Source organism: Typopeltis vanoorti, chromosome 5, assembly GCF_054136105.1.
Source record: "Typopeltis vanoorti isolate ZY-2024b chromosome 5, IOZ_Tvanoo_1.0, whole genome shotgun sequence".
In the NCBI taxonomy this organism is placed as follows: Eukaryota; Metazoa; Arthropoda; class Arachnida; order Uropygi; family Thelyphonidae; genus Typopeltis; species Typopeltis vanoorti.
This window is the reverse complement of record NC_143553.1, coordinates 139,120,238-139,146,073: the sequence shown is the minus strand read 5'-3', so window position 1 is coordinate 139,146,073 and position 25,836 is coordinate 139,120,238. Positions and strand designations below refer to the sequence as shown.

The 25,836-nt window shown below is 36.8% G+C and overlaps 1 protein-coding gene across 1 annotated transcript in view; it reads right to left on the bottom strand.

Moving 5' to 3' along the window:
* The window catches only part of LOC150106868 (regulating synaptic membrane exocytosis protein 2-like), an 828,152-nt gene that overhangs the window by 425,733 nt on the left and 376,583 nt on the right, over window positions 1–25,836 (bottom strand). The window contains exon 11 of the mRNA XM_090393494.1: window positions 3,105–3,194. Coding sequence (XP_090249620.1) covers window positions 3,105–3,194 — 90 coding nt within the window. The remainder of the gene's footprint in view (window positions 1–3,104; window positions 3,195–25,836) is intronic.

The following is a 25,836-nucleotide window of genomic DNA, read 5'->3' as shown; positions in this document are numbered from 1 at the left end:
GAAAAGAAGAAGTAGCCATAGTATTCAACACAAAATACGAGGCTAATCTTCTTCAATGGCAGTCAGTCTCAAGTAGAGTAATGTGGGCAATTATGAGAATGGGGAACTGGACAATGAGACTTATTTGTGCCTATGGTCCCACGGAAGGTTCTACTAAGGTAGAAGTGGAGGAATTTTTTGAGGCTTTAGAAAAAGCAACTGACACAATGAAAAATGAAAAGTCTGTCCTTGTTGGGGATCTAAATAGCAGAGTAGGAAATGATTGTGAGACATACAAAAATATTTTGGGAAAATTTGGAGAAAAGAGCAAAGCTAATAATAATGGCAAATACCTGCTGGATTTCTGCTCAGGACATGGACTGGTTATTACTAACACCATGTTCCAACATAAAAATGTGCACAAATTCACATGGAGAGAAGTAGCTAGGAATAAGAAAAGTCTCATTGACTATGTTATTGTTGATAGTGATGTTTTCTCCCTGGTGCAGGACACCAGAGTGCACAGAGGATTTGAAATTGGAAGAGATCACTATTTAGCCTTGAACAAGATAAAACTGAATTTCATATTGAAAAGAAAAACATGTAAGAAAGTTTTAAAGCGAATAAAAGTTGAGCAGCTCTCAGATGTGAACTATAGACTAAAATACACAAAGATTATTGAAGAAAAAATGAAAGAGTTTGAGAACAGGAATCAAACCTTGGAGATTCAGTGGCAAACTGAAGAAAACATTGATTGATTCTGCCAGAGAGGCATGTGGTGAGGTTGTTTGTAAGGATAAAAAAATCAGAACTCCCTGGTGGACACAGGAAGTTAAAGAGGCAGTGAAGGAAAAGAAGAAAGCATATCAAAAGTTCCTGTCAAATAAGTCAGCTTGTGCTCTTAGAGAATATAGAGACAAATACAGGAATGCTAAACACTGTGTAAAACTAGCTAAACAAAAGTCATGGGAGGACTTTCGCAAGAATATAGAAAATAAATATCAAGAAGGTAGCAAAATATTCTGGAGGTTGTTGAAGAAGCTTAGGAATGGAGGAAAGAGTGCTGTAAAAGGAGTTAGAGATGATAAAGGTGACATGAAAATGGAAGAAAAAGATATCCTTGAAGTATGGAGTAATTACTTTGAAAAACTGCTAAATGAAACAAGCAGTGATGACAGCACAGTGTTAAAAAACACTGACCAGGCATGCAGTCAGGAATACATATCCATACTTGAAGTAGAAAAAGCCATCAAAGGCTTAAAATGTGGAAAGGCAGCAGCAGTAGATGATATTTGACCAGAAATGCTGAAGTATATGGTGGTATAAAAGTCTTACAGTGGCTGCACTGCATAGTTTAGAAAGCCTGGACAGAGGGACGAATTCCCGATGATTGGAGTAGAGCTCTCATAGTACCCATATATAAAAAGGGAAATAAAACTGCATGTGAGAATTACAGAGGTATTTTCCTACTGAGTGTTCCTGGCAAGATCTATGCAAGTATACTTGAGAAACGGTTGAGAAGAATTGTGGAAGAAAAGCTTGGTGAAGAACAAGCTGGATTCAGGCCAAATAGAGGCTGTCAGGATCAGATCTTCACTTTACGACAAATAGTCGAGAAAGCATGGGAATATAACAAAGAACTGTACTTAAGTTTTGTCGATTTGGAAAAGGCATATGACAAGGGGCCAAGAGAGAAGCTATTCAATACACTGCAGTTATATGGTGTCAATGGGGCATTATATCAAGCAATACTTTGTCTTTATTTGAGTTGTAAGTCAGCAGTTAGAATTGAAGGAAGTACAGGAAGATGGTTTAATGTTAAATCTGGTGTGAGACATGAAGTTAAGTGGTATTAAACATGATATCAAAATTGGAGATGTTAATGTCAGCTCTTTGCTTTATGCGGATGATGTTATACTTCTAAATAAATCTGCTACAAGTCTGCAAGATTCTCTGACTAAATTGAATAGCTGTTGTAATAGATATGGTATGAAGGTCAGCAATAAAAAGACAAAGACAATGAAAATAGGCAGAATCATTGAAAATGTCAACTGTGTTGTGAATGGAGAACCTGTGGAACAAGTAAAACATTTCGGCTATTTAGGCATGATTTTTAATGAAGATGGTAAATTAAATATAGAAATAGACAACAGAATCAGCAAAGCTGGTATGGTGGGAAGTCAATTGAATAAATTCATATGGAATAAGATAGAAATTAGTCGGAACACTAAATTAACTGTATACAAGACAGTGTTCAAACCAGTTTTAACTTATGTATCTGAGAGCTGGGTCAGAAGTAAAACACTTGACCAAAGAATAGAGACCGCAGATATGAGAGTCCTGAGAAAGATTATAGGCATGAACAGATGGCATCAATGGCAATATCATATTAAAAACGAGGATATTAGGAAAGAACTTGACATTGTCAGCATCCAGGAATGCATTAGCAGAGTTAATCTCAGGTGGTATGGTCACTTAAATAGAATGGGCGAGGAAAGATTAGCAAAACAAGTGTTCTCTGCCAGGTTGGCAGCAAAACGACCCAGAGGAAGACCAAGATATAGGTGGATTGATACGGTACAAAGTGTCTTAGAAGATAGAAATATAAGATCTGATAATGTTGGAGTCTTGATAAATAACAGACTGATTTGGAGGAAAATTGTAGATAGGAAATTAATAATGATGTAATTTTTTCATGTAGTACTATCATATCCTGTACACCCCTTGAGGGTACATGGCAGGAATTTGATGATGATGATGAATAGCCTTTATATTACACATATTCTTCTGTGTTTTCTTAAAGTTAAAAAAGATTTCTTAATAAATAAAAAATATTCTATTTTATCCAGTCTGTAACTACTTATCAGCTGGAAAAAACTACTGGGCAAACGAATTTATCGCACCCTGACCATAAGTGTTCTATGAATCTTATCCTAATATAATGTTCTTTAGTATATAATACAAGAAAATCAGTGATATTGCTTATTCTTAATGAATATAAAAATTCCAATCTGGATAGAAAAAGAAATGAATGAAAGAATAATTATTTTTACATAATATTCAACATACTGAGAATTAAAAAATAAGTTTTTTTTTCTGATGCAAATATTTGTGAAGCCACTAACCAATTGTGAAGCCAGGCTGTCCTCATGACTACTTAGTAAATACCATTCTCCTTCGTTGTCCAAAGGTACTGAGGCTAAGTCAATAACCACCTATCATACAATTGTAACAAAAGACAAATTTACATATAAATGTATTATAAAATAACCAATAGAATGTTGTAAAAAATTTGTTTATTTATAAATAATAAATTTTTTTCTCTAAAGTTCTAAGTTGTTTAATTTTTTCAGGTCCCATTTTTACAAACAGAAAGCATAACTTTTTACACTTTTAAACAGAAAAATAAGAAATAATCCTGCATATGGATTTCAATTAGACTAAATTTACACTAAGAAATAGTTTACGTTATCTTTACTAGGAACTTATTATTTATCATAAACTCATTTGGAATTGGGCTCGACATGAGCACGGATCTGAATGAGTGGGAATGAAGGATAATTCCATTATACAAGGGAAGGACCTGAAGTAACCAATTATCGACAATCAGTATCTCTACAGTAAGCATTAAGGTGTGTTGGAGAGACTAATTAGAATCATCATTATAGAAATAGCAATTTTATCTATATCACAGAGTAGAGCATGGTTCTATTGAAAGTAGGTCTTGCTTTAGCCAATCTGATAAAGTTTAATTTTTTAAAGTTTAATGCAGTGTTGGATAAGGGAATGGACATACCATGACATATTGGGATTTTGCCAAGGACATTTGACAGAATTCCACATTGGAGGTTGTTATAAAAACTCAAAGGACTGGTATGGACAATAGGATTGTGATGTGGATTGGAGGATGTCTGAATGAGGTATCAAAGAGTAATGTATGGTGGTGCTAAGTTTAAGAAAAGGAGGATAACCAATGGAGTCCCATAGTGTACTGAACTTGGGCTATTGTTGTATATTAATGACATGGGGTTGGTTTGGATAATAATATACAATTTATGATGATGATACAAAGGTAGGAAGGGTGATAAGGAATGTTAATGAATGAGAATCCTTGGAGGGTGGCTGAACAAACTGGATCTATGGCAAAATGACAATGAATATCAGTTCAATGTTATTAAGGAAAATGTTATGCATTTTGGATTAAATATTAAATATTTAACATTCAATAAATAATAAATGATTGTTTAATAAATTAATCTTCTTCTTCTTCTACGCTTTATTCCCGCTTCCTATGCAGGGTCCGCATGTTACTTTAGATGCGACTTCTTTGTTAGTACTACTCCCAACCGACCCGTCGCCTGGTCTGCCGCTGGGGGGGGATATATTTTTGACTGTAGAGGCGTATGTTCATGGGGCCGGTTTGCCTGTTTGTGGGATGAAAAACGCCAGATAAACTGGCGGAAAAAACCCTACTGACCGCGCCCAAGACCGGCTAACTTGGCTATGCCTGAGGAAGATCCTCAAATTCCTCACGTCTACAACGGGAATCGAACCTGGGACACTCCTTCCCCAGGCATATGGTTGCGAAGCGCAAAGCCACTAGGCTAACCGCGCGGTCATTGTTTAATAAATTAATAAATATTTAAAAATATTTTTAAAATATTATTAAAACAGATAAATCATTACAGTTATTTTTAAAAAAGGTATAAGCAGGCAGCATAACTGAATTCTTCATACAGTTTATTTTCTCTTTTGTTTTTATGCTTTTTCCATAGGCCACAAAAAAGTACTAACACATAATATCATTACTCATCTTATAAAAAGCATCAATACTGCAGCATTATTAAAAATGAAACTGAGACATCAAATTTTTTGGCTGTGAAGTTCAATTATTTTTCTTTTCTATGTATTTATTTTTTTTTTAAACCATATTTTATCCTTCCATCTCTATTTTTGTCAGGATGTCATCTTCATCTAACCATGTCTCACTTATTCCAACAATTTTTGGGTGAACAGACTCAATTAGTGCAACCATTTCATCTACCTTGTTCCTTACACTTCTAGCATTTGTATATAAACCCAACAGCTCATTCCTGGATCTATAGATAGTTCCACTGATAACGTTCATTCAATGTGATCTCTCCATGCTCGACTGGGGTCATTTCCCTTTCTGCTTATTCATTTTAGAACCCTCTTCAATCCAACTGTTTCCTCTTGATTCCAAGTCATCCCATTCCTTTCCACACATGCTCTCACATCCTCTTGGAGCATCCACCTTTCTCACGCTGCATACCCCTGTCCACCCTGAGTCTCGCTGGTTCCCTGTTCATCTTGCACACCCATTCTCTCATTTTCCATACTCATGCCACTTACTTCCTCATTTATAACCACCTCTTCAATCTCTCCTGTCGTACTCTGCTGCTCTTCCACATCACTTCCCACTTGATCTGATTCATTCTTTATACTCACTTCTCTACCTTCCAGCAACAGTCTCTCCAAATGACTCACACCATAAGCACTCAAATGCAGTCCATCACTCCCATACAGTTCACTTCATCCTTCAAACTCATTCCACACATTAACAAATTGTACTCCTGTTAAAGTTTGTGATTAAAGTTCCTAAAAGGAATTTAAATTTTGTCACAATTTAACAAGTAGGAACCTCTAATAAAAAAAGAAAATATACTTGCATCTAAGTGTGAAATACAACTGAGAGTATTTGTTAACTCACATAAGAAAATTTGTTGTAATATGATAAAAATAAGACAATTAAATTATAGAATATTGGTCATAAGAATTTTGCATGTAAAGGCTCACTATTAAACAATTGAAACAAGGGATTATAAGTTTATGTCAATTCTTAGAAAAGTTTGGTAAGCTGATAAAGTTTAATAAATGTGACTCATAGGGTTAGCAAGAAACAAGGTAAGGTCCAAGGTCAAAGTTCCCGATTTTGGACATCGCAACGAGTCAGTTGCATGGAAATTTCAGCAGGAAAACGCCACCCTAACTGGTCACAGAAAGCGTATCCAGACATCGGGGGGGGGGGGGGGGGACGATTAATTGCAGAAGGTGCCAGTAGGGTCATGGTATAAAAGGGCTAGGAATCCCCCCCCCCCCCACACACACACGAGGCTCTCTCTCTTGGTTCTCCAGTCTACGTATGGGTTGTATTAAGTGGTTTTCTTGAATGCCGGTCAAGAGTTCTCTCCTTCCATCACAACAAGGAACAAAGTAAGCGGGATTTCGATCCCAATTCCCTATTATAGAAAGGAGGGATGCCAGACAGCTGAGAAGAAAGGTAACTACTGCATGTTATATCAACCGTGTTCTTGACAAAAAAAAAAAAAAAAAAAAAAAAATCTGTGGAGAAGTAGGTGCCCGCATAGTGAATCTCACGACTACAGAATCACAGATCCATTGTGTTTCCTTGGAAGAAGCTCGATGTGCTGAAGATGTGAAGGCCCACCTTGATCCAAGAAATCTCAGATATGGTCCACTACAGAGAAGAATTTGTCCTCGAAAATTACAGACGAGTGAGAGCAAAGACTAGCAAAGAAGATCCTTATCAAACGGTATCGCAAAATCTTATTTTATTTCAAATCTTATGTAGCTGTGATTGTAGTCCAGTTACCGATCTATTGAAAGACTTGAACGAAAGTTGAACTAGGACTTTAGCGTATTTAAGAATAGAAAGAGAATAAGCTTGTCAGTGTTAATAGATGAATAATCGTGTGTCTAGTAACTTATGCATGTCATCTATATTTTGTCTGAGAGCTGTCTGAAGAATAGAATGTGGTTACTATTGTAGCGATAGGACTGTTTAACCCATATTACTCTCGTGAGTTAACGTGTATAAACTAATTTGTTTAATTAAGGTATTGTATCATAATATTGGGCTCAGACAGATGAGAAGTTTTAGTCCATTGTTAACATTTGCAAGGATATCCTTGTATCATATGTGTGGAGTCTTTTGTGGCAGCATAATCACCCTTCCCACATAGAATTTTATAACCTATCATTTGTGTTTGCTAGTATTGCATTGTATTGCTTCAGCTTAGTATTGAGTTAAGTTCTAACGAATTTTAATGTATTGTATTGTGTTTATGTGTATAATAAAACTTTTGCTCATTGAAAACTCCGTTGTCTGAAATTGCCATTCAATGCACCACTTGTAATAACGTATGAATCTAGTAGCGGGGGGGGGGGGGGATTAAGTTGTGAGTTCAAGGTCATGGCTGCATAATTGTTTCACACCTAAACATATTTAAGAAATTGCTTCTTGTTTAGAATTTCTTTCATAAACTAAATGTTCTAAATGGCACAGCTAAAAAATATAAATGTTTCAGGACACTAAGGGGAGCAAGAGCTTAGATAGCTTGTATTTGGGTGATATCGCACATAGTAAGAAATTTGTTACAAACAAGATAAAAAATAAACTTGTAAGAGGAATTAACAATTATAGGATGGTAAAAAGGGGACACAAAACTCTCCCATCCCACACACATTTCAGCCAACTATATGAATGAAGAGTCAAATCACCCAACAATTTGTGAGAGTGATTATGTGGTCATTACCTAGGTGGTTGCCAGCAGTGTGAGGACCTCTGTAAGAAAAGAGTATATGTGGATCTACAGGGAATGGGGGGGGGGGGGGGTTATGAAGAGCTACTTATGAAAAAGCTATGCCACTTGATAGATGCAATGTCTAAATGTATTCCAAGGGTGAGACGGTGAAATAAGGTAGGTGTGAAATGGATGAATAAAGAGATTAAGCATGCGATACAGAGAAAAAGGGCATTATGGAGGCAGTATAAGAGAAGAGGAAATAACTGATTCCATTAGAACTACAAAGACCAGGCAAGGCAGGTGACTTGGTTGGTGAGGGTAGCTGAAGAGAAGTATGAACAACAGTTAGCTAATGAAGCCAAAAAGAATCCTAAGGAGTTCTTTCGATATGTAGCCAGCAAAAGAAAGCATGATTATGGAAGGATGACACTGATTGGAGAAAATGGTATAAAGACAGCTGTTGCAGGTATGGTGGAGATACTTAATGAGCAGTTCATAAAGGTCTTTCGATCTTGTGAATGTAACTTCGTTGAGAGATTGAGAGCAGTTGATAATGCGGGAAGAGAGATTGACTGTAAGTGAGCAAGAGGTGTATGGGAAGTTGAGCAAACTAGCTGTAAATAAGGCTGTGGGACTTGATAATATATCTCCACACATTCTGAAGGAATGTGCCAGGGAGTTCACGCCAGCCTTGAGATATTGTTTTAATGCGAATCTTGCACTCAGTCAAGTTCCCAAGGAGTGGAAGGAGGGCAAAATTGTGCCACTTCATAAAGGAAGTAACAGAACTCAAGCATCAAACTATAGGCCTATCTGAGTGTCAGGTGTTGTAGTTTAAGCTGTGGGAGTAGCTTGTGGGAAGTAGGATCCAGAATTGGGTCGACAACAATGGTATTATATTTGATGGACAGCATGAATTTGCTAAAGGGAGGTCATGTTTTAGTAATCTACTTATTTATTACAATAAATGACTGCTTCCATGGATAGAAGAGAAGGATACACAGTAATACACTTAGTTTTGCAAAGGCGTTTGATAGATTACCACATGATAAGTTGATAGTCATACTGGAGTAGATGGGGTTGGATATTAGATTGGTGCATTGGATTGGAGACTGGCTATCTATTAGGAATCAACAAGTTCTGTATGAGAGAGCGATATCTGGGAAAAGGAAAGTTACTAGTGGTGCACCTCAGGCATCTGTTTTAGGGCCATTGCTGTTTAACTTGTATATTAATGATATTGGTGAAGATTTGGATGGAGATATTCAGTTGTTTGCAGACGATGCAAAGTTGGGATGAACCATGAAGAGTAGAGAAGATGTTGTGGCCTTACACGAAGACTTGAATAAATTGAGTGATTGGGCACGGAAATGGGGATGTGACTTCAATGTTGCAAAATGTAAGGTTTTAAAATTTGGAAAACAAAGATGGAATGCAGAATTTATGCTTGGTGAGGATATATATTGTTGGAGGTGAAAGAAATAAGAGTTCTGGGGGGTGATAGTGGATAAGGATCTGAAATTTAGGGAACACATAGCCAAAATTGTGAAGACAACATAAAGACTTCTGGGAATGATGCAGAGGACACTGACTTGTAGAGGTTCGGAGATTCTTGTTCCTTTGTATGTCTTTGATTAGGCTACACATGGATTATTGTGCCCAGATTTGGTCACCTGGTTTTCAGAAGGATGAAGAGATGTTGGAAAGGGTCCAAAGGCAAATGACTAAGGTAGTTTCTGATCTCTGGAATGTTGAGTATGAGGAAAGATTGAGAAGGATTCAATTTGTAGAGTCTGGTGGACAGGAGGAAGAGGGGAGATATGATAGAAACCTACAAGTTGGTAAGGGGTTGTTATAGGATCAATGCTGGAGAAGTTCTACAGAAAATAGTGGGAGATTGGGGGAGAACCAGAGGTCATCCCTGGAAACTGTATAAAGAAGGTGTGAGTAGGGAAGGGAGAGGCAGGTTTTTCTTGTGCAGAGTTGTAAATGATTGGAATGGCTTGCCTGAGAGTGTGGTGTCTGCAAGGAGTTTGAATGCATTTAAGGCATGGTACGATGAGCTGTGTGTGTGTGATAAAAGGACCTCCCAGATGAGTCTTTGACTCCATGAGGTCTTGGGGTAATAATAATAATAATAATAATAATAATAATAATAACACAAAGGCTTCTGGGAATGATGCAGAGGACACTGACTTGTAGAAGTAGGGAGATTCTTGTTCCATTGTATAAGGCTTTGATTAGGCCACAAATGGACTGTTGTGCCCAGATTTGGTCACCTGGTTTTCAGAAGGATGAAGAGATGTTGGAGAGGGTCCAGAGACGACTGACTAAGGTAGTTTCTAACCTCTGGAATGTCGAGTATTTGGAAAGATTGAGAAGATGCAACTTGTAGAGTCTGGTGGACAGGAGGAGGAGGGGAGATATGATAGAGACCTACAAGTTATAAAGTGGTTGTTATAGGATCAATGCTGGAGAGGTTCTACAGAAAATAGTGAGAGATCAGGGGAGAACCAGAGGTCATCCCTGGAAGCTATATAAGGATGGTGTGAGTAGGGGAGTGAGAGGCAAATTTTTTCATTGCAGAGTTGTGAATGATTGGAATGCTTTGCCTGAGAGTGTGGTGTCTGCAAAGAATTTGAGTGTGTTTAAAGCATGGTATGATGAGCTGTGAGTTTGATAAAAGGACATCCTAGATGAGTCTTTGACTCAATGGTGTCTTGGGTAATAATAATAATATCAATGCCTAAAGACATTCACATACACTTATGCCATAGTGGAATTCAAACTCACATGGGACCAGTTGGAAAGCAGATATATAATCCATACTGCCAACCAGGTTAACAAATAGAATCTAATATTTTGATTTACTAGCATGAATGAGAACAAAGTTGATGGGGAAGAAAATATTTTTGAGACTGGAATTGAAGATAAGACCTGCAGATTATGCTAGGAAATTCACAAGAGAGAGAGAGAATAATGCAAAGGAAGAAAAGTTTGTTCTAGCAGTTTGCATCAAGTGTTGAGCAGCTACTGCATGTTTTAATAAACTTAAAAGGAGAGTAGGGGAATTATTGATACCAATTCTGAAGAACCTATTTTTAAAAAATGAAAAAAGCAGCAACTGCATGAATATAGTAAAAAAACTGAGCTGGTGGAAAGAAAAGTGATTTGGCAAGAGAGAGAGAGAGAGGTCATTAACCAACCTTATTATGATCTGTACTGAATCAAGAACTTTTAGGAAAAGTGATCCATATGTCAATGATATGTTAGCAGAAATGTGTGAGGAGAAATGAGTGCAATTTGTTAATGTATTAAATAAGCTTGAAAAATGAATTGAACTGTATAAGAGTGATAAACTGCATTTGAATTGTTTTGGTGTGAGTAATTTGGAGAGACTGCTGCTGGAAGGAAGAAAAATGAGTGCAGAGAATGAATCTGACCAGCTAAGAAGCAATAAGAAAGAGCAGGAGAGTAAGGAAGGAGAGATTGAAGTGGTGCTTATGAACGAAGAAGTGGGTAGCATGAGTGTAGGGAATGAGAGAACAAATGTGCAAGACAAACAGGGAAATGAGGCGGGTCAGGGTGGACAGAGATACAAAGAGTGAAAAAAGGTTGATGCTCCAAAAGGATATAAATGTGTGTAGACAAAAAGGATGACCTGGGATCAAACAGTTGAATTTGAAAAAAGGTTCTAAGATGAATAAGGAGAAAAAGAAATGGCTTGAGTTAAGCATAGAGAAGTCAGATCTAATAAGCGGTATCAGTGAAACTTATAGATCCAGGAATGAGTTGCTATGTTTGTATACAAATACTAGAAGTGTAAGAAACAAGGCAAAAGAAATGGTTGCATTAATTGAATCTGTTAACCAAAGAATTGCTGGAATAAGTGAGACATGGTTGGATGAAGATGACATCCTTACAGGAATAGAGATGGAAAGGTATAATGTGTTTTGTGAAGAAAGAAAGGGTAAAAAGGGAAGTGGAGTGATAGAGAGGAATAGAATGAAATACTTCATTGGATGTTGCTATAGACCTGGCAATGTGGTTGGTAGTGACCACGAAATGCATAAGCAAATAAGCCAAGCAAATGGCAAAATGGTGATAACCATGAGTGATTTTAATTAGTAATATAGACTGGGATGATGAGATAGCAACTGGAGGTAAAGAAAATGAGTTTCTTGAGTTTTTGAGAAACAACTATCTCAGGCAATACATAACACAGGACAAAAGAGGACTGAGGGTATTGGATTTGATCATCTCATCAGAGGATGTTATTAAAAATGCGGTGTCAAATCACCCTCCAGTTGTTGAGACTACGAAGGGATTACCTGGGAGTATGAGGACAGCTAGCAGTGTGAGACTTCTGTGAGAAAATGGTATATGTGGAACTACAAGGCTAGTGATTATGAGGAGCTCAGGAGACAGCTTGCAGGTGTAGCATGAAATGAGGAGTTAGCTTGAAAGGAGATCAATGCTGCTTAGGTGATATTCAAGAACTATCTACTAGAAGCAATGTCTAAATGTATTCCAATGGTAAGAAGGTTAAATAAGGGGTAAGAAATAGATGAATAAAAATAATTAAACATGCAATACAGTGGAAAAAGGCATTATGAAGACAAAATAAGAAGAGTGGTAATATTCGAATCCATGAGGATTACAAAGAACAAGCAAGATGGGTGACTTGGTTGGTAACAACAGCAAAAGTGAAGAATGAGCAACAGTTAGCTAATGAACACAAAAGAATCCTGGGGAGTTCTTTTGATGTGTAACTAATAATAAAAAAAAATAATGATTATGGACAAATAACATTGATTGGAAAAAACGGTATAAGAACAACTGCTGCAGAAAATAAAGCTGAGATATTTAATGAGCCGTTCATAAAGGTCTATCATTCTGGTGAATGTGACATCGTGGAGAGCTTGAGAACAGTTGATGATGAATCGGAGAGACCGATTGCAAGTGAGCAAGAGGTATATGGGGGAATTAAGCAAACTTGGTGTTAATAAGGATGTGGGACTTCATAATATATCATTACATATTTTGAAGGAATGTGTAAGGTAGTTGGTATCTGCCTTGACATATTTGTTTAATATGAGTCTTGCAATAGGTCAAGTTCCAAAGGAGTGGAAGGAAGGCAAGATTGTGCTGCTTTATAATGCAGACGATAGAACTTGAGCATCAAATTATAGGGTTATTTGTGTGTCAGTTGTTGCAGTTCTGAAGCGTTGGAGAGGCTGGGGAGAACCAGGATACAAAATTGGTGTCCACAAAATCCATGCTGTCTATCTTTGATGAGAGAGAGAGGTCATGTTTTAGTAATCTACTTACTTACAATAAGATGGCAGCTTCACTGGACAAAGGAGACGAATTCACAGTAGTATACTTAGATTTAGCCGGTCTGGTTGGCCACATGGTTAGCGTATCCACTCTCCAGCCAAAAGGCTGCAGGTTTGAATCTGCTGTGGGCATGGATGTTTGTGATTGTTTGTGAAAATACCAGTGGTGGTCATGGGTTAGATGCCATTGGTGTAAATGATGATGATAGTTGCAGTTCATTGTAGTTGGTTACCCTCCTTTGATGAGTCCCTTGGACTCCCTGGAGGTGTCATGTAATAATAATAATAATAATAATAATAATTTTGCAAAGGCTTTTGATAGATTACCACATGATAAGTTGATAGTCAAACTAGAGCAGACGAAGTTGGATGACTAATGCATTGGATTGGAGTTTGGCTATCTGATAGGTATCAGCAAGTTGTGGATGGGGGGGGAGCAATATCACAGAAGAGGAAAGTCACTAGTGGTGTGCTTCAGGGGTCTGTTTTAGAACCATTGCTGTTTAACCTGCATGTTAATGATATTGGAGAATATTTGGACGGGTATATTCAGTTGTTTGCAGATGATGCAAATTTGGGACAAACTATAAGGAGGAGAGCAGATGTTCTGGCCTTACAAGAAGACTAGAACAGATTGAGTGAATGGACACATGAGTGAGGATGCTAGTTTTATGTTGTAAAATGAAAAGTTTTACAATTTGGGAAACAAAGATGGGATGTAGAAATTTAGACTTGGTGGGGGTATATTTATTGTTGGAGGTGGAGGAAATAAGAGATTATCAGGTGATGGTGAATAAGGATCTGAAATTTAGGGGACACATTGCCAAAATTGTGAAGACAACACAATGAATTTTAGGAATGATGCAGCGTACACTGACTTGAAGTAGGGAGATTCTTGTACCATTGTATAAGGCTCTGATTAGGCCACACATGGACTACTTTGCCAAGATTTGGTCACATGGGTTTCAAAAGGTGCAAAGAGATGTGAGAAAGGGTCCAAATTTTCTGATCTCTGGAATGTCAAATATGATGAGGAAATGGGGTAATGTGATATACAGGGTGTTCGGGATAAATTTGACAGTTTCGTAAGGAAAAAGAAAATCTACTTTGTATCTATTAAATTTAATGAATTGACAAAAAAACATTACAGGCAGAGTTAATTACAATACTATCAACAAGATTTACTCAAAATAACCACCATTAGCATCGATCACAGCTTCAATTCTGCTTCGGAACCTCGAACAAGCTGATGCTACAGTCTCCCTGGGAAGGGCCGCAAAAACTGTTTTAATTTTATCCATTAACTGGGCTTTTGTATTACTGGAAGTGCGATTGGTGTCTTTTTCAACTGCGCCCCATACAAAATAATCCATGGGGTTAAGGTCTGGGGAGTTTGGAGGCCAAACATTTGGACTGGTGAAGTCGTAGAAATTTTCAGACAACCATTTTTGACTTTTCCCAGAGGTGTGGCAAGGGGCCGAATCCTGCTGCCATACATACGGCCTACCATTGGCTACCCTTGTTATCCAGGGCTTGACTACAGTTAGCAACTCCACGAACAAAGCCCGAATTCCAATGCCAGGGTTCTTCAACACCTGTTCCTGCAGATTTGCGAGGAATTCTGCTGTACGAACGCAATCAGATCGTCTGCTAGGGATCTTTCTTCTTGCTACATCCTCGTAGTCACCATTGCAAGTCTCTAGTTCATGCCTGATTGTTTTTACTGTATTCAGGGAGCATTGGGCAGCAGTCGTAATATCCTTATTTTGATGGCGGGCACGAATCATCATGATACAAGTTATTCTCTTCCATGATTCAGGTGGGTTCCAGCTATCCATCCTTTCTGACAGCTTGCATATGAATGAAGAAGGGTCCAAACTTTTAAATGAAGAGAAGTGTGTGTTAATACATGTAACTTACGGAAAAATATAATTAATTATAAATATGTCAAATTTATCCCGAACACCCTGTAGATGTACAAATTAATAAGGAGTTGTTATAGGATCAATGTTGAAGACATTTTTCATAAAATGGTGGGAGATCAAGAGAGAACAAGAAGTCATCCCTGGAAGCTCTATAAAGAGGGTGTAAACAAGGGAGTGAGAAGCAGGTTTTTTGCATTCAGAGTTGTGAATGATTTGAATGCCTTGTCTGAGAATGTGGTGTCTTCAGAGAATTTAAATGTGTTTGAGGCAAGGTATATGATAAGCTGTATGTAGGATAAAGGGACCTTCTAGATTTGTCTTTGACTTCATGGGGTCTTGGAATAATAATAATAATAATAATAATAATAATAATATTGAATGGGCAGACAGAATTTCTTTAATTTATATATATTTAAACTGGTCAGATGTGTAGTAATAGGCTGCAAGAAATAACTGAGGTCAGAATAATCACAAGAACAGAAATCTTGAGATGTCCAGAGATTTGGTTGCTGTCAAAAGAAGATAAATGAAGACAAGAGTTATTTTGCAATAAAAAAAAATATATATATAAAAAAATGGACTGACTTATGAAATGAAATTTCAGTGCTTTGCAAGCAGTGAAAAATGATTTTTATCGATAAGTGTGGTGCAAAGTTTGTCAAATGAGAAAACTATTATTTTTGATATTAGTTTTTGATACGAATAATATTCAGAAGATATTTTTGAGAACAGGGCTGGTTGTGGGAGGACTAGGGGACATCCATGGAAACTGGGCAAAAGTGTGGTTAGTAAAGGTGTTAGAGCTGGGTTCTTTACTTTTAGAGTAGTGAATGAGTGGAATGCGCTCCCTGAGTCTGTGGTGGATGCTGTGACAGTGAATGAGTTTAAGGCGAGGTATGATAGATACTGTATGAATGTCGAATAGTTGTGATGAAAATGATTTGGGGCCTCCCTCGATGAGTCTAATGACTCCCCGGAGTTGCCCGTAATAATAATAATAATAATAATAATAATAATAATAATAATAATATTATTGGAGTGAGTCACTCATATATTGAAGGAAAGAAGAGTAAACAAGAGAATGGAGCCCTGTAGTGCCCAAACATTAGTTGGGTATCACAAGTCAGAGATTACTTGTTACAAAGTATAATAATGTCCCAAGTGACCTCACACTTCATGCTGGCAATACAGAAATCAAAAAATAGACATTAAGATATGACATACTTAATAAACCATTATAATAAATATCAGTAAATATCCAAGAGATATAAAAAGAAATTGGGAAATTTTCAATTAAGAACGGATACATATGTAACAAGAAAGCAGGAAGCTAAGCAGGCTGCTAAGAAACTTATTTTTCCCTAAATCACTTTCTCTTCCCTAACTGTCACAATCCTTTGCAATATGTCCACTGAGCATCAGTTCCTGAATCACCGGCCCCTCCCCCAAAATCCCTTGTCTTCTCTCTCTCCTGGAGCAAAGTTCCTCTGATAGAGTATTCCATCTAGAATGTGAAGAACCTTTATAAGGATTTTACAACTGAAGGTGAGTTGGTCAGTGTCACACATAGAGATGGCAGGGTTCTGCTGTCCATCTTGCAGAATGAAAATGCCAAGTTTCTGGGCAGCAAAACCCTGCTATAAATTGCATATGCCAAACTGGCCATATGCAATTTATAGACATAATACACTGTCCTCATAGCCTTAATTGCTTCTTCCATAAATAAATTAAAAAAATAAAAACACCTATCCAATACAATACACTTCATTTCATCCTATGTGGCCAAAGTTCCTGACTTTGTGCTTTGTCATACTGAAGGGAAATCCATTTCGGCTCAAAGGTCTGCAGAATGTGGATTTCATTTCAGTATTACTAAGTGTAAAGTCAGGAACTTTGGCCACATAGGATGAAATGAAGTGTACTGTATTGGATAGGTGTTTTTTTATTTTATTTTATTTTATTTATTTATGGAAGAAGCAATTAAAGCTACGAGGACAGTGTATTATGTCTATAAATTGTCTATAGCCAGTTATCCTATTCAAATCTTTCTGTAGCAATATCATATCACAGCTTCCTGTTATTGCTCTTCCTCATTTAGCATCATCAGCAAACAAATAAATATTACCTCTGAAACAATAAGTTACATTGTCAATATATAAATTAAACAACAGGTATCATGAAACAGAACAGAAGTGTGCAGTAACTTGTTGTGTCCCTTCTTTTTTTTTGGACACTGCACTATTATACACAATTCACTGGCTCTTATCAGATCAGTCAGCCATCCCTGTACACCATACTACCGACTGACCATCAATCCCCATGCTTCTCAATTTCAACAGTAGTTTTCCCATGTGGTATTCTATTAAAAACAACAAAATCCAGAAAAATCACTGTATAAGCATCTCCCTCTGACTAATATACTTGTCACCCATCACAAAACATAACTAAGTTTCTGTAGCAAGACTTCCCTTAAACAAACCCAGGGTGATCTCTCAAAAGATTTCTATTCTCATCAATTGAGGTTTGTATTCTATCTCTATCACCTTCACCACTGTACCTGATATACACATTGATTGGCCTATAATTGGCTACTGATTTGAATTCTCCTTTATACAACAGCACTAATTTTCCTCTCTTTTGGAACTTTTTCTGTTCCCACCAGTCTTCTTGAACAACAGATCAGGAACACTGCCAACTCCTTTGCACATTCCTCAATATATGTTGTGACTGTTGTGATATCCTATCAAGTGCTACAGCTTTATTAACTTAAAGCTTACTTGAAATTTGTAATAGTTCACATTTCTGAACTATCAGTCCTCTAGTCTCCTTATTTCTCTCTAGAAACTACTACTGCTATCCTCCAACATGAAATATACTGACAAAATATTTACTGAACATTTCGGCTATATCTTCAGCAGATGTGATCCTTGTGCCATCTCCAACAACTAAGTTAATTAAACTACTAGCCACATATCTCTAGAATTATCTAGGAGTTTACTTTTCTGCCTTAGCCTATGTTTTATATTCTTCATACTGCTGAGGAGTAATACCCTGTTCTTTATACCTCCTCTGTGATAGCTTCTTTCTTATCAGTTTTGCATAATTTGATGATTCATCCATTTCACCACTACTGTATTTATACTTTTAACTTTAGGAATAAAATACATTATAATAAGTACCTAATTTCAAACCAAGATCCAGGAACTACTAATATTTCTCCCTTTCATCAGATCAAGCCACAGAAGGTCACTAATCTATTTGCTTAATTTATCATAGCCTTGTGCTGCGTAATTCCACACATCTCTGAAAGTTTCATGTGAAGTTCATGAAACTTGAAGTTCATGAAATGTGAAGTTCATGAAACTTCACTGAAGTTTCATAAACATTGCCACTTCATAAGTGCAATCTAAATGATTGCTCTCTCACCAACTGGCATTATGGTGGCATCTTCAGTTATTACTGAATACAATACTGATGTGTTGTTCGACACCTTTCTAGCCTGCGCTTTATACTCTTCATGGATCTGATCACCACCAACTGTCTTGTACCTCCTCCATAACATTTTCTTTTCCAGCACAGCTTGCTTGATTTCATTGTTTATCCATTTCACTCCTACTCTATTTACTTGCTTAACCCTTGGTATGCAGTCATGCATTGCTTTTGTGAGATACTGCCTTGTGAGTTTCCATGCAATGTCAACATCTTTTTTGCTCAGCTCATTTAAAGAAGCTTAAAGGAAGCTCTGTAGTCACTAAGTGACTACAGAGCTTCCTATATTCACCTGCTTTATACTTCCACATGTATCCATTTTTGGCAGTGACCTTTCTTGTTTCATCACTTCCCAAACAAATACCTCATGATCACTCTCACCAACCGACAGCAGTGTGAAAACTTCATTAACAACTACATCTTGTGAAGTTATCACCAAATCCAAAACATTAAAGCCTCTAGTTGCTTCAATTACATGCTTAAGGTAGTTATCTCTCAGAAATTCCACAAACTTGCTCTCCTTGTTCCCATACACCAGGGCTGTCCAACCTTAGGTAACCTGAGGGCCACATTAAAAAAAAAGATTTATCCGAGGGCTGCATCACAATGTGCATCTAGTAATTTGGTGCGCAGCAGCGACACAACCTCGATAGCTGAACAAGCGAACAACACTAATTGCGCTGTCATGTTCTCCACAAGTGCCTGGAGAGAGCAAAAACACCAAATAAAATTACCAACATTGAGATTATCGATTAGTGATGGAATTAAAATATATAATACACATTTGATTCAAATTGTTATTTTATTTTTTCACTCGTGAAAATTAAAACCCACAGGCAGGCCGCACGCAGCCCGCAGGCAGTGTTTTGCACAGCCCTGCATTACACTATCTCCTCCTTCCAGTCTATATTCTTGTAATTAAAGTCTCCCATCAGGATCATCTTCTTTTTACATGCCCAACTAATTTGCCTAAACATTTCACAATCAGTACTCTCTGTATTCCCTGGCCTATAACAGCATCCTATCAGATATACTAACCTGTTTATTTCAACTTTGCACTACACAGATTCAAAATCTATGCATGCAGTACCAACTTCCACACTTTGCGGACACAGTTCCTCTGTAATCATTAATAGCACTCCTCCCCTCTTCTTTTCACATTTCTATCCTTCTGGAAAATAATATGTCCTAATAATTCTATTTCCAACATCACATCCCCCTTCAGACAACCAAGTTTCACTTATTCCAATTATGCACAGCCCTGCCATACACTATCTCCTCCTTCCAGTCTATATTCCTGTAATTAAAGTCTTCCATCAGGATCACCTTCTTTTTACATGCCATCTCAATCAATGCAACAAACTCAGCTCTCTTGTTTCCAATGCTCCTTACATTTGTGAATAAACATAACAACTGCTGTATGTTTGAGACCATTCTACCAGCAACAACATTCTCTATTCTAGCAGCTATACTATACTTCTCTCTCTCTTCAGTCTGATCACTCCCGTTTTCCTGATCCTGACTGTGATTTCCAATATCCTACTTGTCTCATCCTCATCTTTATGCATTCCATCATCTTGTGCTGCTGCAACCACATCTTCAACCTCATATCCATAGCCATACAATCTGTTGATTTGCACTATCCTGTTTCACAGGTAGACTCAGATCATTTGCTACATTAATTTCTTGACTCCGTGCCTTCTCAGAAAACAATAGCCTTTCTAAATGATCAACACTAAACCCATTCAAATGTAATCCATCAGCTTTATACCATTCCAACTTCCCTTCAAATTTACTCCACAGATTTACATATTGAACCCCCTTTGCCTCACACAACTCAGCCATCTTACTACTCATTATCTCTGCTTTCCTTCTCAATTCAATGTTATCATGTCTGGGCAACATGTCTACGACTTTACCAACAACACTATTCTTCTTTACTTGATACAACAACTTTCTCAAGTTTCTAGCAACATTTTTTTTTCTCCCCAACTAAGTCATTTGTAACCATGACTAATTTTGACACCCAGTATTTCCTTTTCTGCAATGCACCAGTTATTTGCTTCATTGTTCCACCAGGAAAGCATGTTTTTTTTCACTTTATTAGTAATCATACCTCTAAGGATCGAGTCACCGTACACTGATATAGGATCTTTTGACTCTTTCATTATAATATTAATTTCCTCCTAGCAGTAGAAACTAGCAGTAGTAGTTTCTAAAGAGAAACAGGGAGGCCAGAGGACTGATAGTTCAGAAGTGTGAACTATTAAAAATTTCAAGTAAGCTTTATGTTAATAAGGCTGTAGCACTTGATAGAATATCACAACAGTCATAACATATATTGAGGAATGTGCAAAGGAGTTGGCAGTGTTCCTGATCTGTTGTTCAAGAAGACTGGTAACAGAAACAGTTCCAGAAGAGAGGAAAATTAGTGCTGTTGTATAAAGGAGAATCCAAATCAGTAGCCAATTAATGTGTATATCAGGTATAGTGGTGAAGGTGTTAGAGATAGAATACAAACCTCACTTGGTGAGAATAGAAATCTTTTGAGAGATCACCCTGGGTTTGTTTAAGGGAAGTCTTGCTACAGAAACTTAGTTATGTTTTGTGATGGGTGACAAGTATATTAGTCAGAGGGATATGCTTATACAGTGATTTTTCTGGATTTTGTTGTCTTTTAATAGACTACCACATGGAAAACTACTGTTGAAATTGAGAAGCATGGGGATTGATTGTCAGTTGATAGTATGGTGTACAGGGATGGTTGACTGATAGGAGCCAGTGAATTGTGTATAATAGTGCAGTGTCCAAAAAAAAAAAGAAAGGACACAACAAGTTACTGCACAATTCTGTTGTTTCATGATACCTGTTGTTTAATTTATATATTGACAATGTAACTTATTGTTTCAGAGGTAATATTTATTTGTTTGCTGATGATGCTAAATGAGGAAGAGCAACAACAGGAAGCTGTGATATGATATTGCTTCAGAAAGATTTGAATAGAATAACTGGCCATACACAATTTATAGACATAACATAATACACTGTCCTCATAGTTTTAATTGCTTCTTCCATAAATAAATAAAATAAAATAAAATAAAAAAACACCTATCCTATACAATACACTTCATTTCATCCTATGTGGCCAAAGTTCCTGACTTTACACTTAGTAATACTGAAATGAAATCCACATTCTTCAGGCCAAATTACCTTTGGGCCGAAATGGATTTCCCTTCAGTATTACTAAGCATAAAGTCAGGAACTTTGGCCACATAGGATGAAATGAAGTGTACTGTATTGGATAGGTGTTTTTATTTTTTTTATTTATTTATGGAAGAAGCAATTAAGGCTACGAGGACAGTGTATTATGTCTATAAATTGCATATGGCCAGCACTGTGATTTCATGCACACGCATAGCCATTTCCGTTCCCTCCATGTCATCTCACCCTGTTGCTTAAACACAGGCCATACGCAGTCAAAGTAGCTCTAGCCAGTGAGCTTCAGCCAGCCTTTACAAGTGTGCATGTTGCTTGGGAAAATTAAGTTACAACCAACTTTTTATGACAATGTTATTGACCAGTTCATAAAGAAGAATTTGTATTCAAAGTAGCTAAATTGAAAAATATAGAATATCTTTTGTAAAATAAATGTTGTATCTGTATGATTAAATGCACATAAATTTCTAAATACAGGTAACTCTCGTATAACGCGGTACTTATACAATGCAGTTTCGATATAAAGTGGTCTAAAATTGTAGTAACCTTTATTGAATGCGGGTACTTATGGAACACGGTTCTGATAAAAACACAGTCTACAAATTGTAGTAACCCTTTATCTTTTCATATGTTTTTCACCGCTCAACTTAAAAATCAAATTTTATCTTCGTTAAATTTGTGTCTGCCTGTATCCCGCATGTAATTATAAGTAGTGAATTTATATTAGGGGAAATACCCTTTAGCATGCATGTACCTCAATTGTTTACCGTATAAAATGTTTATTGTTGAAAATTGTCCACGTTTCTGCCAGGAAGGCGCATTAAAAATAATAAGTGTGTTCATCTCAAGCTGAGCACTTTATTTTCTGGTGAGTTAGATACAATATGTAATGCTTGCTTTTTTGTGTAAAAAATTATTTTTATAGTAATGGCCACAAACTGCAATGAAAGGGAAAAAACCAACATTGAAAACAAAATTAATTTCTCTCGAAGAAAAATATTCAAAATCTTGGATCGGTTGAAAAATGGAGAAAAATCAGGGGTTTTGCAGGGACTTTTAATTTAAATGAATCAACAATTCGAACAATTAAACAAAATGAACATAGAATCTGAGAAAGTGTTTATTGCTGAGTCAATGATAAGTGCAAAGTGCGTTGCTCGTGTACACGATATTCTAATGAAAAAATGGAGAAATCTCTAATGATTTTGATAGAAGATTGCATCTCAAAAGAAAATTCCTATGGATGGAAATCTTATTAAACAAAAAACTCTCAAAGTTTATAAATATTTATAGTGCAGACCAGGTGTTCAATGCAGATGAATCCGGGTTATATTGGAAAAAACTGCAAAAACGCACCTATATTTCGAAAAATGAAAGATCAGCTCCTGAATTCAAAGTTTCCAAAGATAGAATCACTCTACTGTTTTGTAGTAATGCATCAGGTGATTACATGACAAAACTAGTGTTTATTAACCAATCCTCAAATCCTCGTGCTATGAAAGATTAAAATATACACTACTTTATTTTGCCTAAAACATTTATGCATTATGTGTCCTCCCTCGATGAGTCTTTGGACTCCCTAGAGGTGTCAAATAATTATAATTATAATTATAATATTATAATAATTATAATAATGTGCAATGAAGTTTAAGTACAATTTGTAATTTTTATACTTTTATACTATGTATTTGTTTCATAGTTTATATGTTTTCTTAACTTACATGAATTACCTGAATTAAATAAAAATATATTTTTTGTTGGAAATGTCGTTGTTTATATAATTTAAAAAAAAAAAGATTTCGGAACATAACCCTATTTTTTCTATGTAATCTGAGACTCGCATAATGCGATTTATATAACGCGGCATTTCTGCGGAACCTAACATCTGCGTTATACGAGGGTTACCTGTACATAGTTTTAAATGGTCAGTAATTCATTATTCCACTAATCAGACTTCAATCACACCTCTCATTCCCTGAATGATAACAAGAGCAAGCATGAATTTCAAGACCAGCATTCACCCCTGTTCTTCTCATAATTAGTTTTTGCCTTCCTTACCATACAGGTAAACCTCCTTGCCTATACCTTGTACTACTCATGGGCATGCTGCTCACCTTTTTCTTTATACTTCCTCCACAGCCTTTTCTTTATCTGCAACTCCTGCTTAATAATACTATTCATCTATCTTACTTCTACTTGATTTCCCTTCATGACTATGGCTGTGCAGTCTAATACTTCTTTCCTTAAACGTCCTTTAACAATCTCCCATGCGCCATCATCATCTCTTCCCCATACAAATTCTCATGCTGAAAGCTGACTTCTCAGCTTGTCAAAAACCAGCCTTGTAATTCCACATAAACCCTTCTTAACAGAAAATTCAGCACTTCTTAACTTCCAAGTAAACAGCATGTTCGTTTTCCCCAAGTGGAGACAGTCTGACTAAATTGGTTATTGGTATGTTCTCTGATTTTATGACCAGATCCAACACTCTCGAACCTTTTGTCCCTTCCATTACATGCTGTCTCAGGTAATTATCTCTTAACAAATATATAAACTCTATTTTCCTCCTTCTTGTGACCATTTCTTCTCCCAATCTATGTCCTCATAGTTATAATCCCCCATAATAGTAACCCAACCTGCACTCATCATGCAAACTTGCTAATGCATACCATCTACATTCTCCCTTATACCCCCTCCCCTGGATTATAGCAGCAACTAATTACATATTTCATCCTGTTGATCTCTATCTCACACCAAACGGCCTCAAATGAACTGTTCTCTGGATACCTATCAACTTGAGGCATGTCTACTCTTTTTGGCTTCAACTCTTTGTCCAACATTAGCAAACCTTATCCCCATTTTGTCATCTCTCTTCTCCCTGAAAATACTCTATCCCTATAACTATGTCATTCTTAGTCAACAAAGTCTCACTAAGTCCTATATTTGGTCAAGTTGTACTAACTAATGCCCAAAATTCTTCACATTTATGCTGAAATACTTCTGGCATTAGTAAAAGGGTGTTCTGAAAAGTTCTCGGCCTCGACCATAGATAGTAACACTATCAGAAAGATTTTTTTTTTTTCTCTAAGTTGGTATACATCTGTCATAAGCATCCATGTGAAATTGCAAGTCATTCTATCAAGTAGTTTGTTTTATACAGCTGTCTGAAGTAAAAGTGTTGTCTGTATTCCTTGAAATGGATAAAATTGAGTATTATAAAATTCTTTGTAAAAAAAGGTTTAACGCCAAAAGAAATTCATTCAAAGTTCATAAAAGTTTATGGGCACTCTTCTCCTTCATTTTTGACAATTAAGAAATGGGCTGCCGAGTTTAAACATGGCCTTACTAGCCTTGAAGATGATCCACATGAAGGACGTCCAAAAAGTGTAACAACACCAGAAATCATTGATCAAGTGCACGATTGGTATTGGATGACCGGCGAGTCAAAGTGGTTGAAACTGCTGAGACTACAGGCATTTCAAAAGAACATGTAGGATATATTTTGCATGAAGAATTGCAAATGAAAATGCTTTGTGCAAGAAGGGTGCCATGCTTGCTCACAGAAGATCAAAAATGTACTCGCATGAAAATCTCTGAACAGTGCTTAGAGCATTTTAACAAGAATAAAACTGATTTTGTGCATCGATTTATTACTATGAATGAGACTTGGATTCACCATTACACACCAGAATCCAAACACCAGCCAAAACAGTGGACAGAAGCCGGTTGTTCAGTGCGACAGAACACAAAGTCAATTCCATCAGCAGGAAAGGTCATGGCATCAGTGTTTTGGGATGCTAAAGGCATTTTGTTTATTAATTATCTTGAAAAGGGTAAAACAATTACCGGGGAATATTATTCCGATCTTTTAACCAGACTAGATGAAAAAATTCGGGAGAAGAGACCCGGTTTGCAGAAGCATAAAATCATCTTTCATCAGGACAATGCACCTGTCCACAAAGGTGTTTTCATAATGGGAAAATTAAGGGATCTGCACTATGAATTGTCGGAACATCCACCCTATTCCCCAGATTTGGCTCCCTCTGACTTCTATCTCTTCCTAAAACTAAAACTCTTCCTCGCTGGTCAGCATTTTTCTTCGAATCAAGAGGTGATTGCAGCTGTAGAGGGGTATTTTGCAGATCTTAGATCTTACTGAGAACCACTACAGGGATGGGATAATGGTGCTGGAGCATCGCTGGAATAAATGTATGTCTTAAGGGAGATTATGGTGAAAAATAAAAATAATTTTGAAATTATGAATTCATTTTTTCATTGTTAGGCTGAGAATTTTTCAGACCCCCCTCATATACATAAACT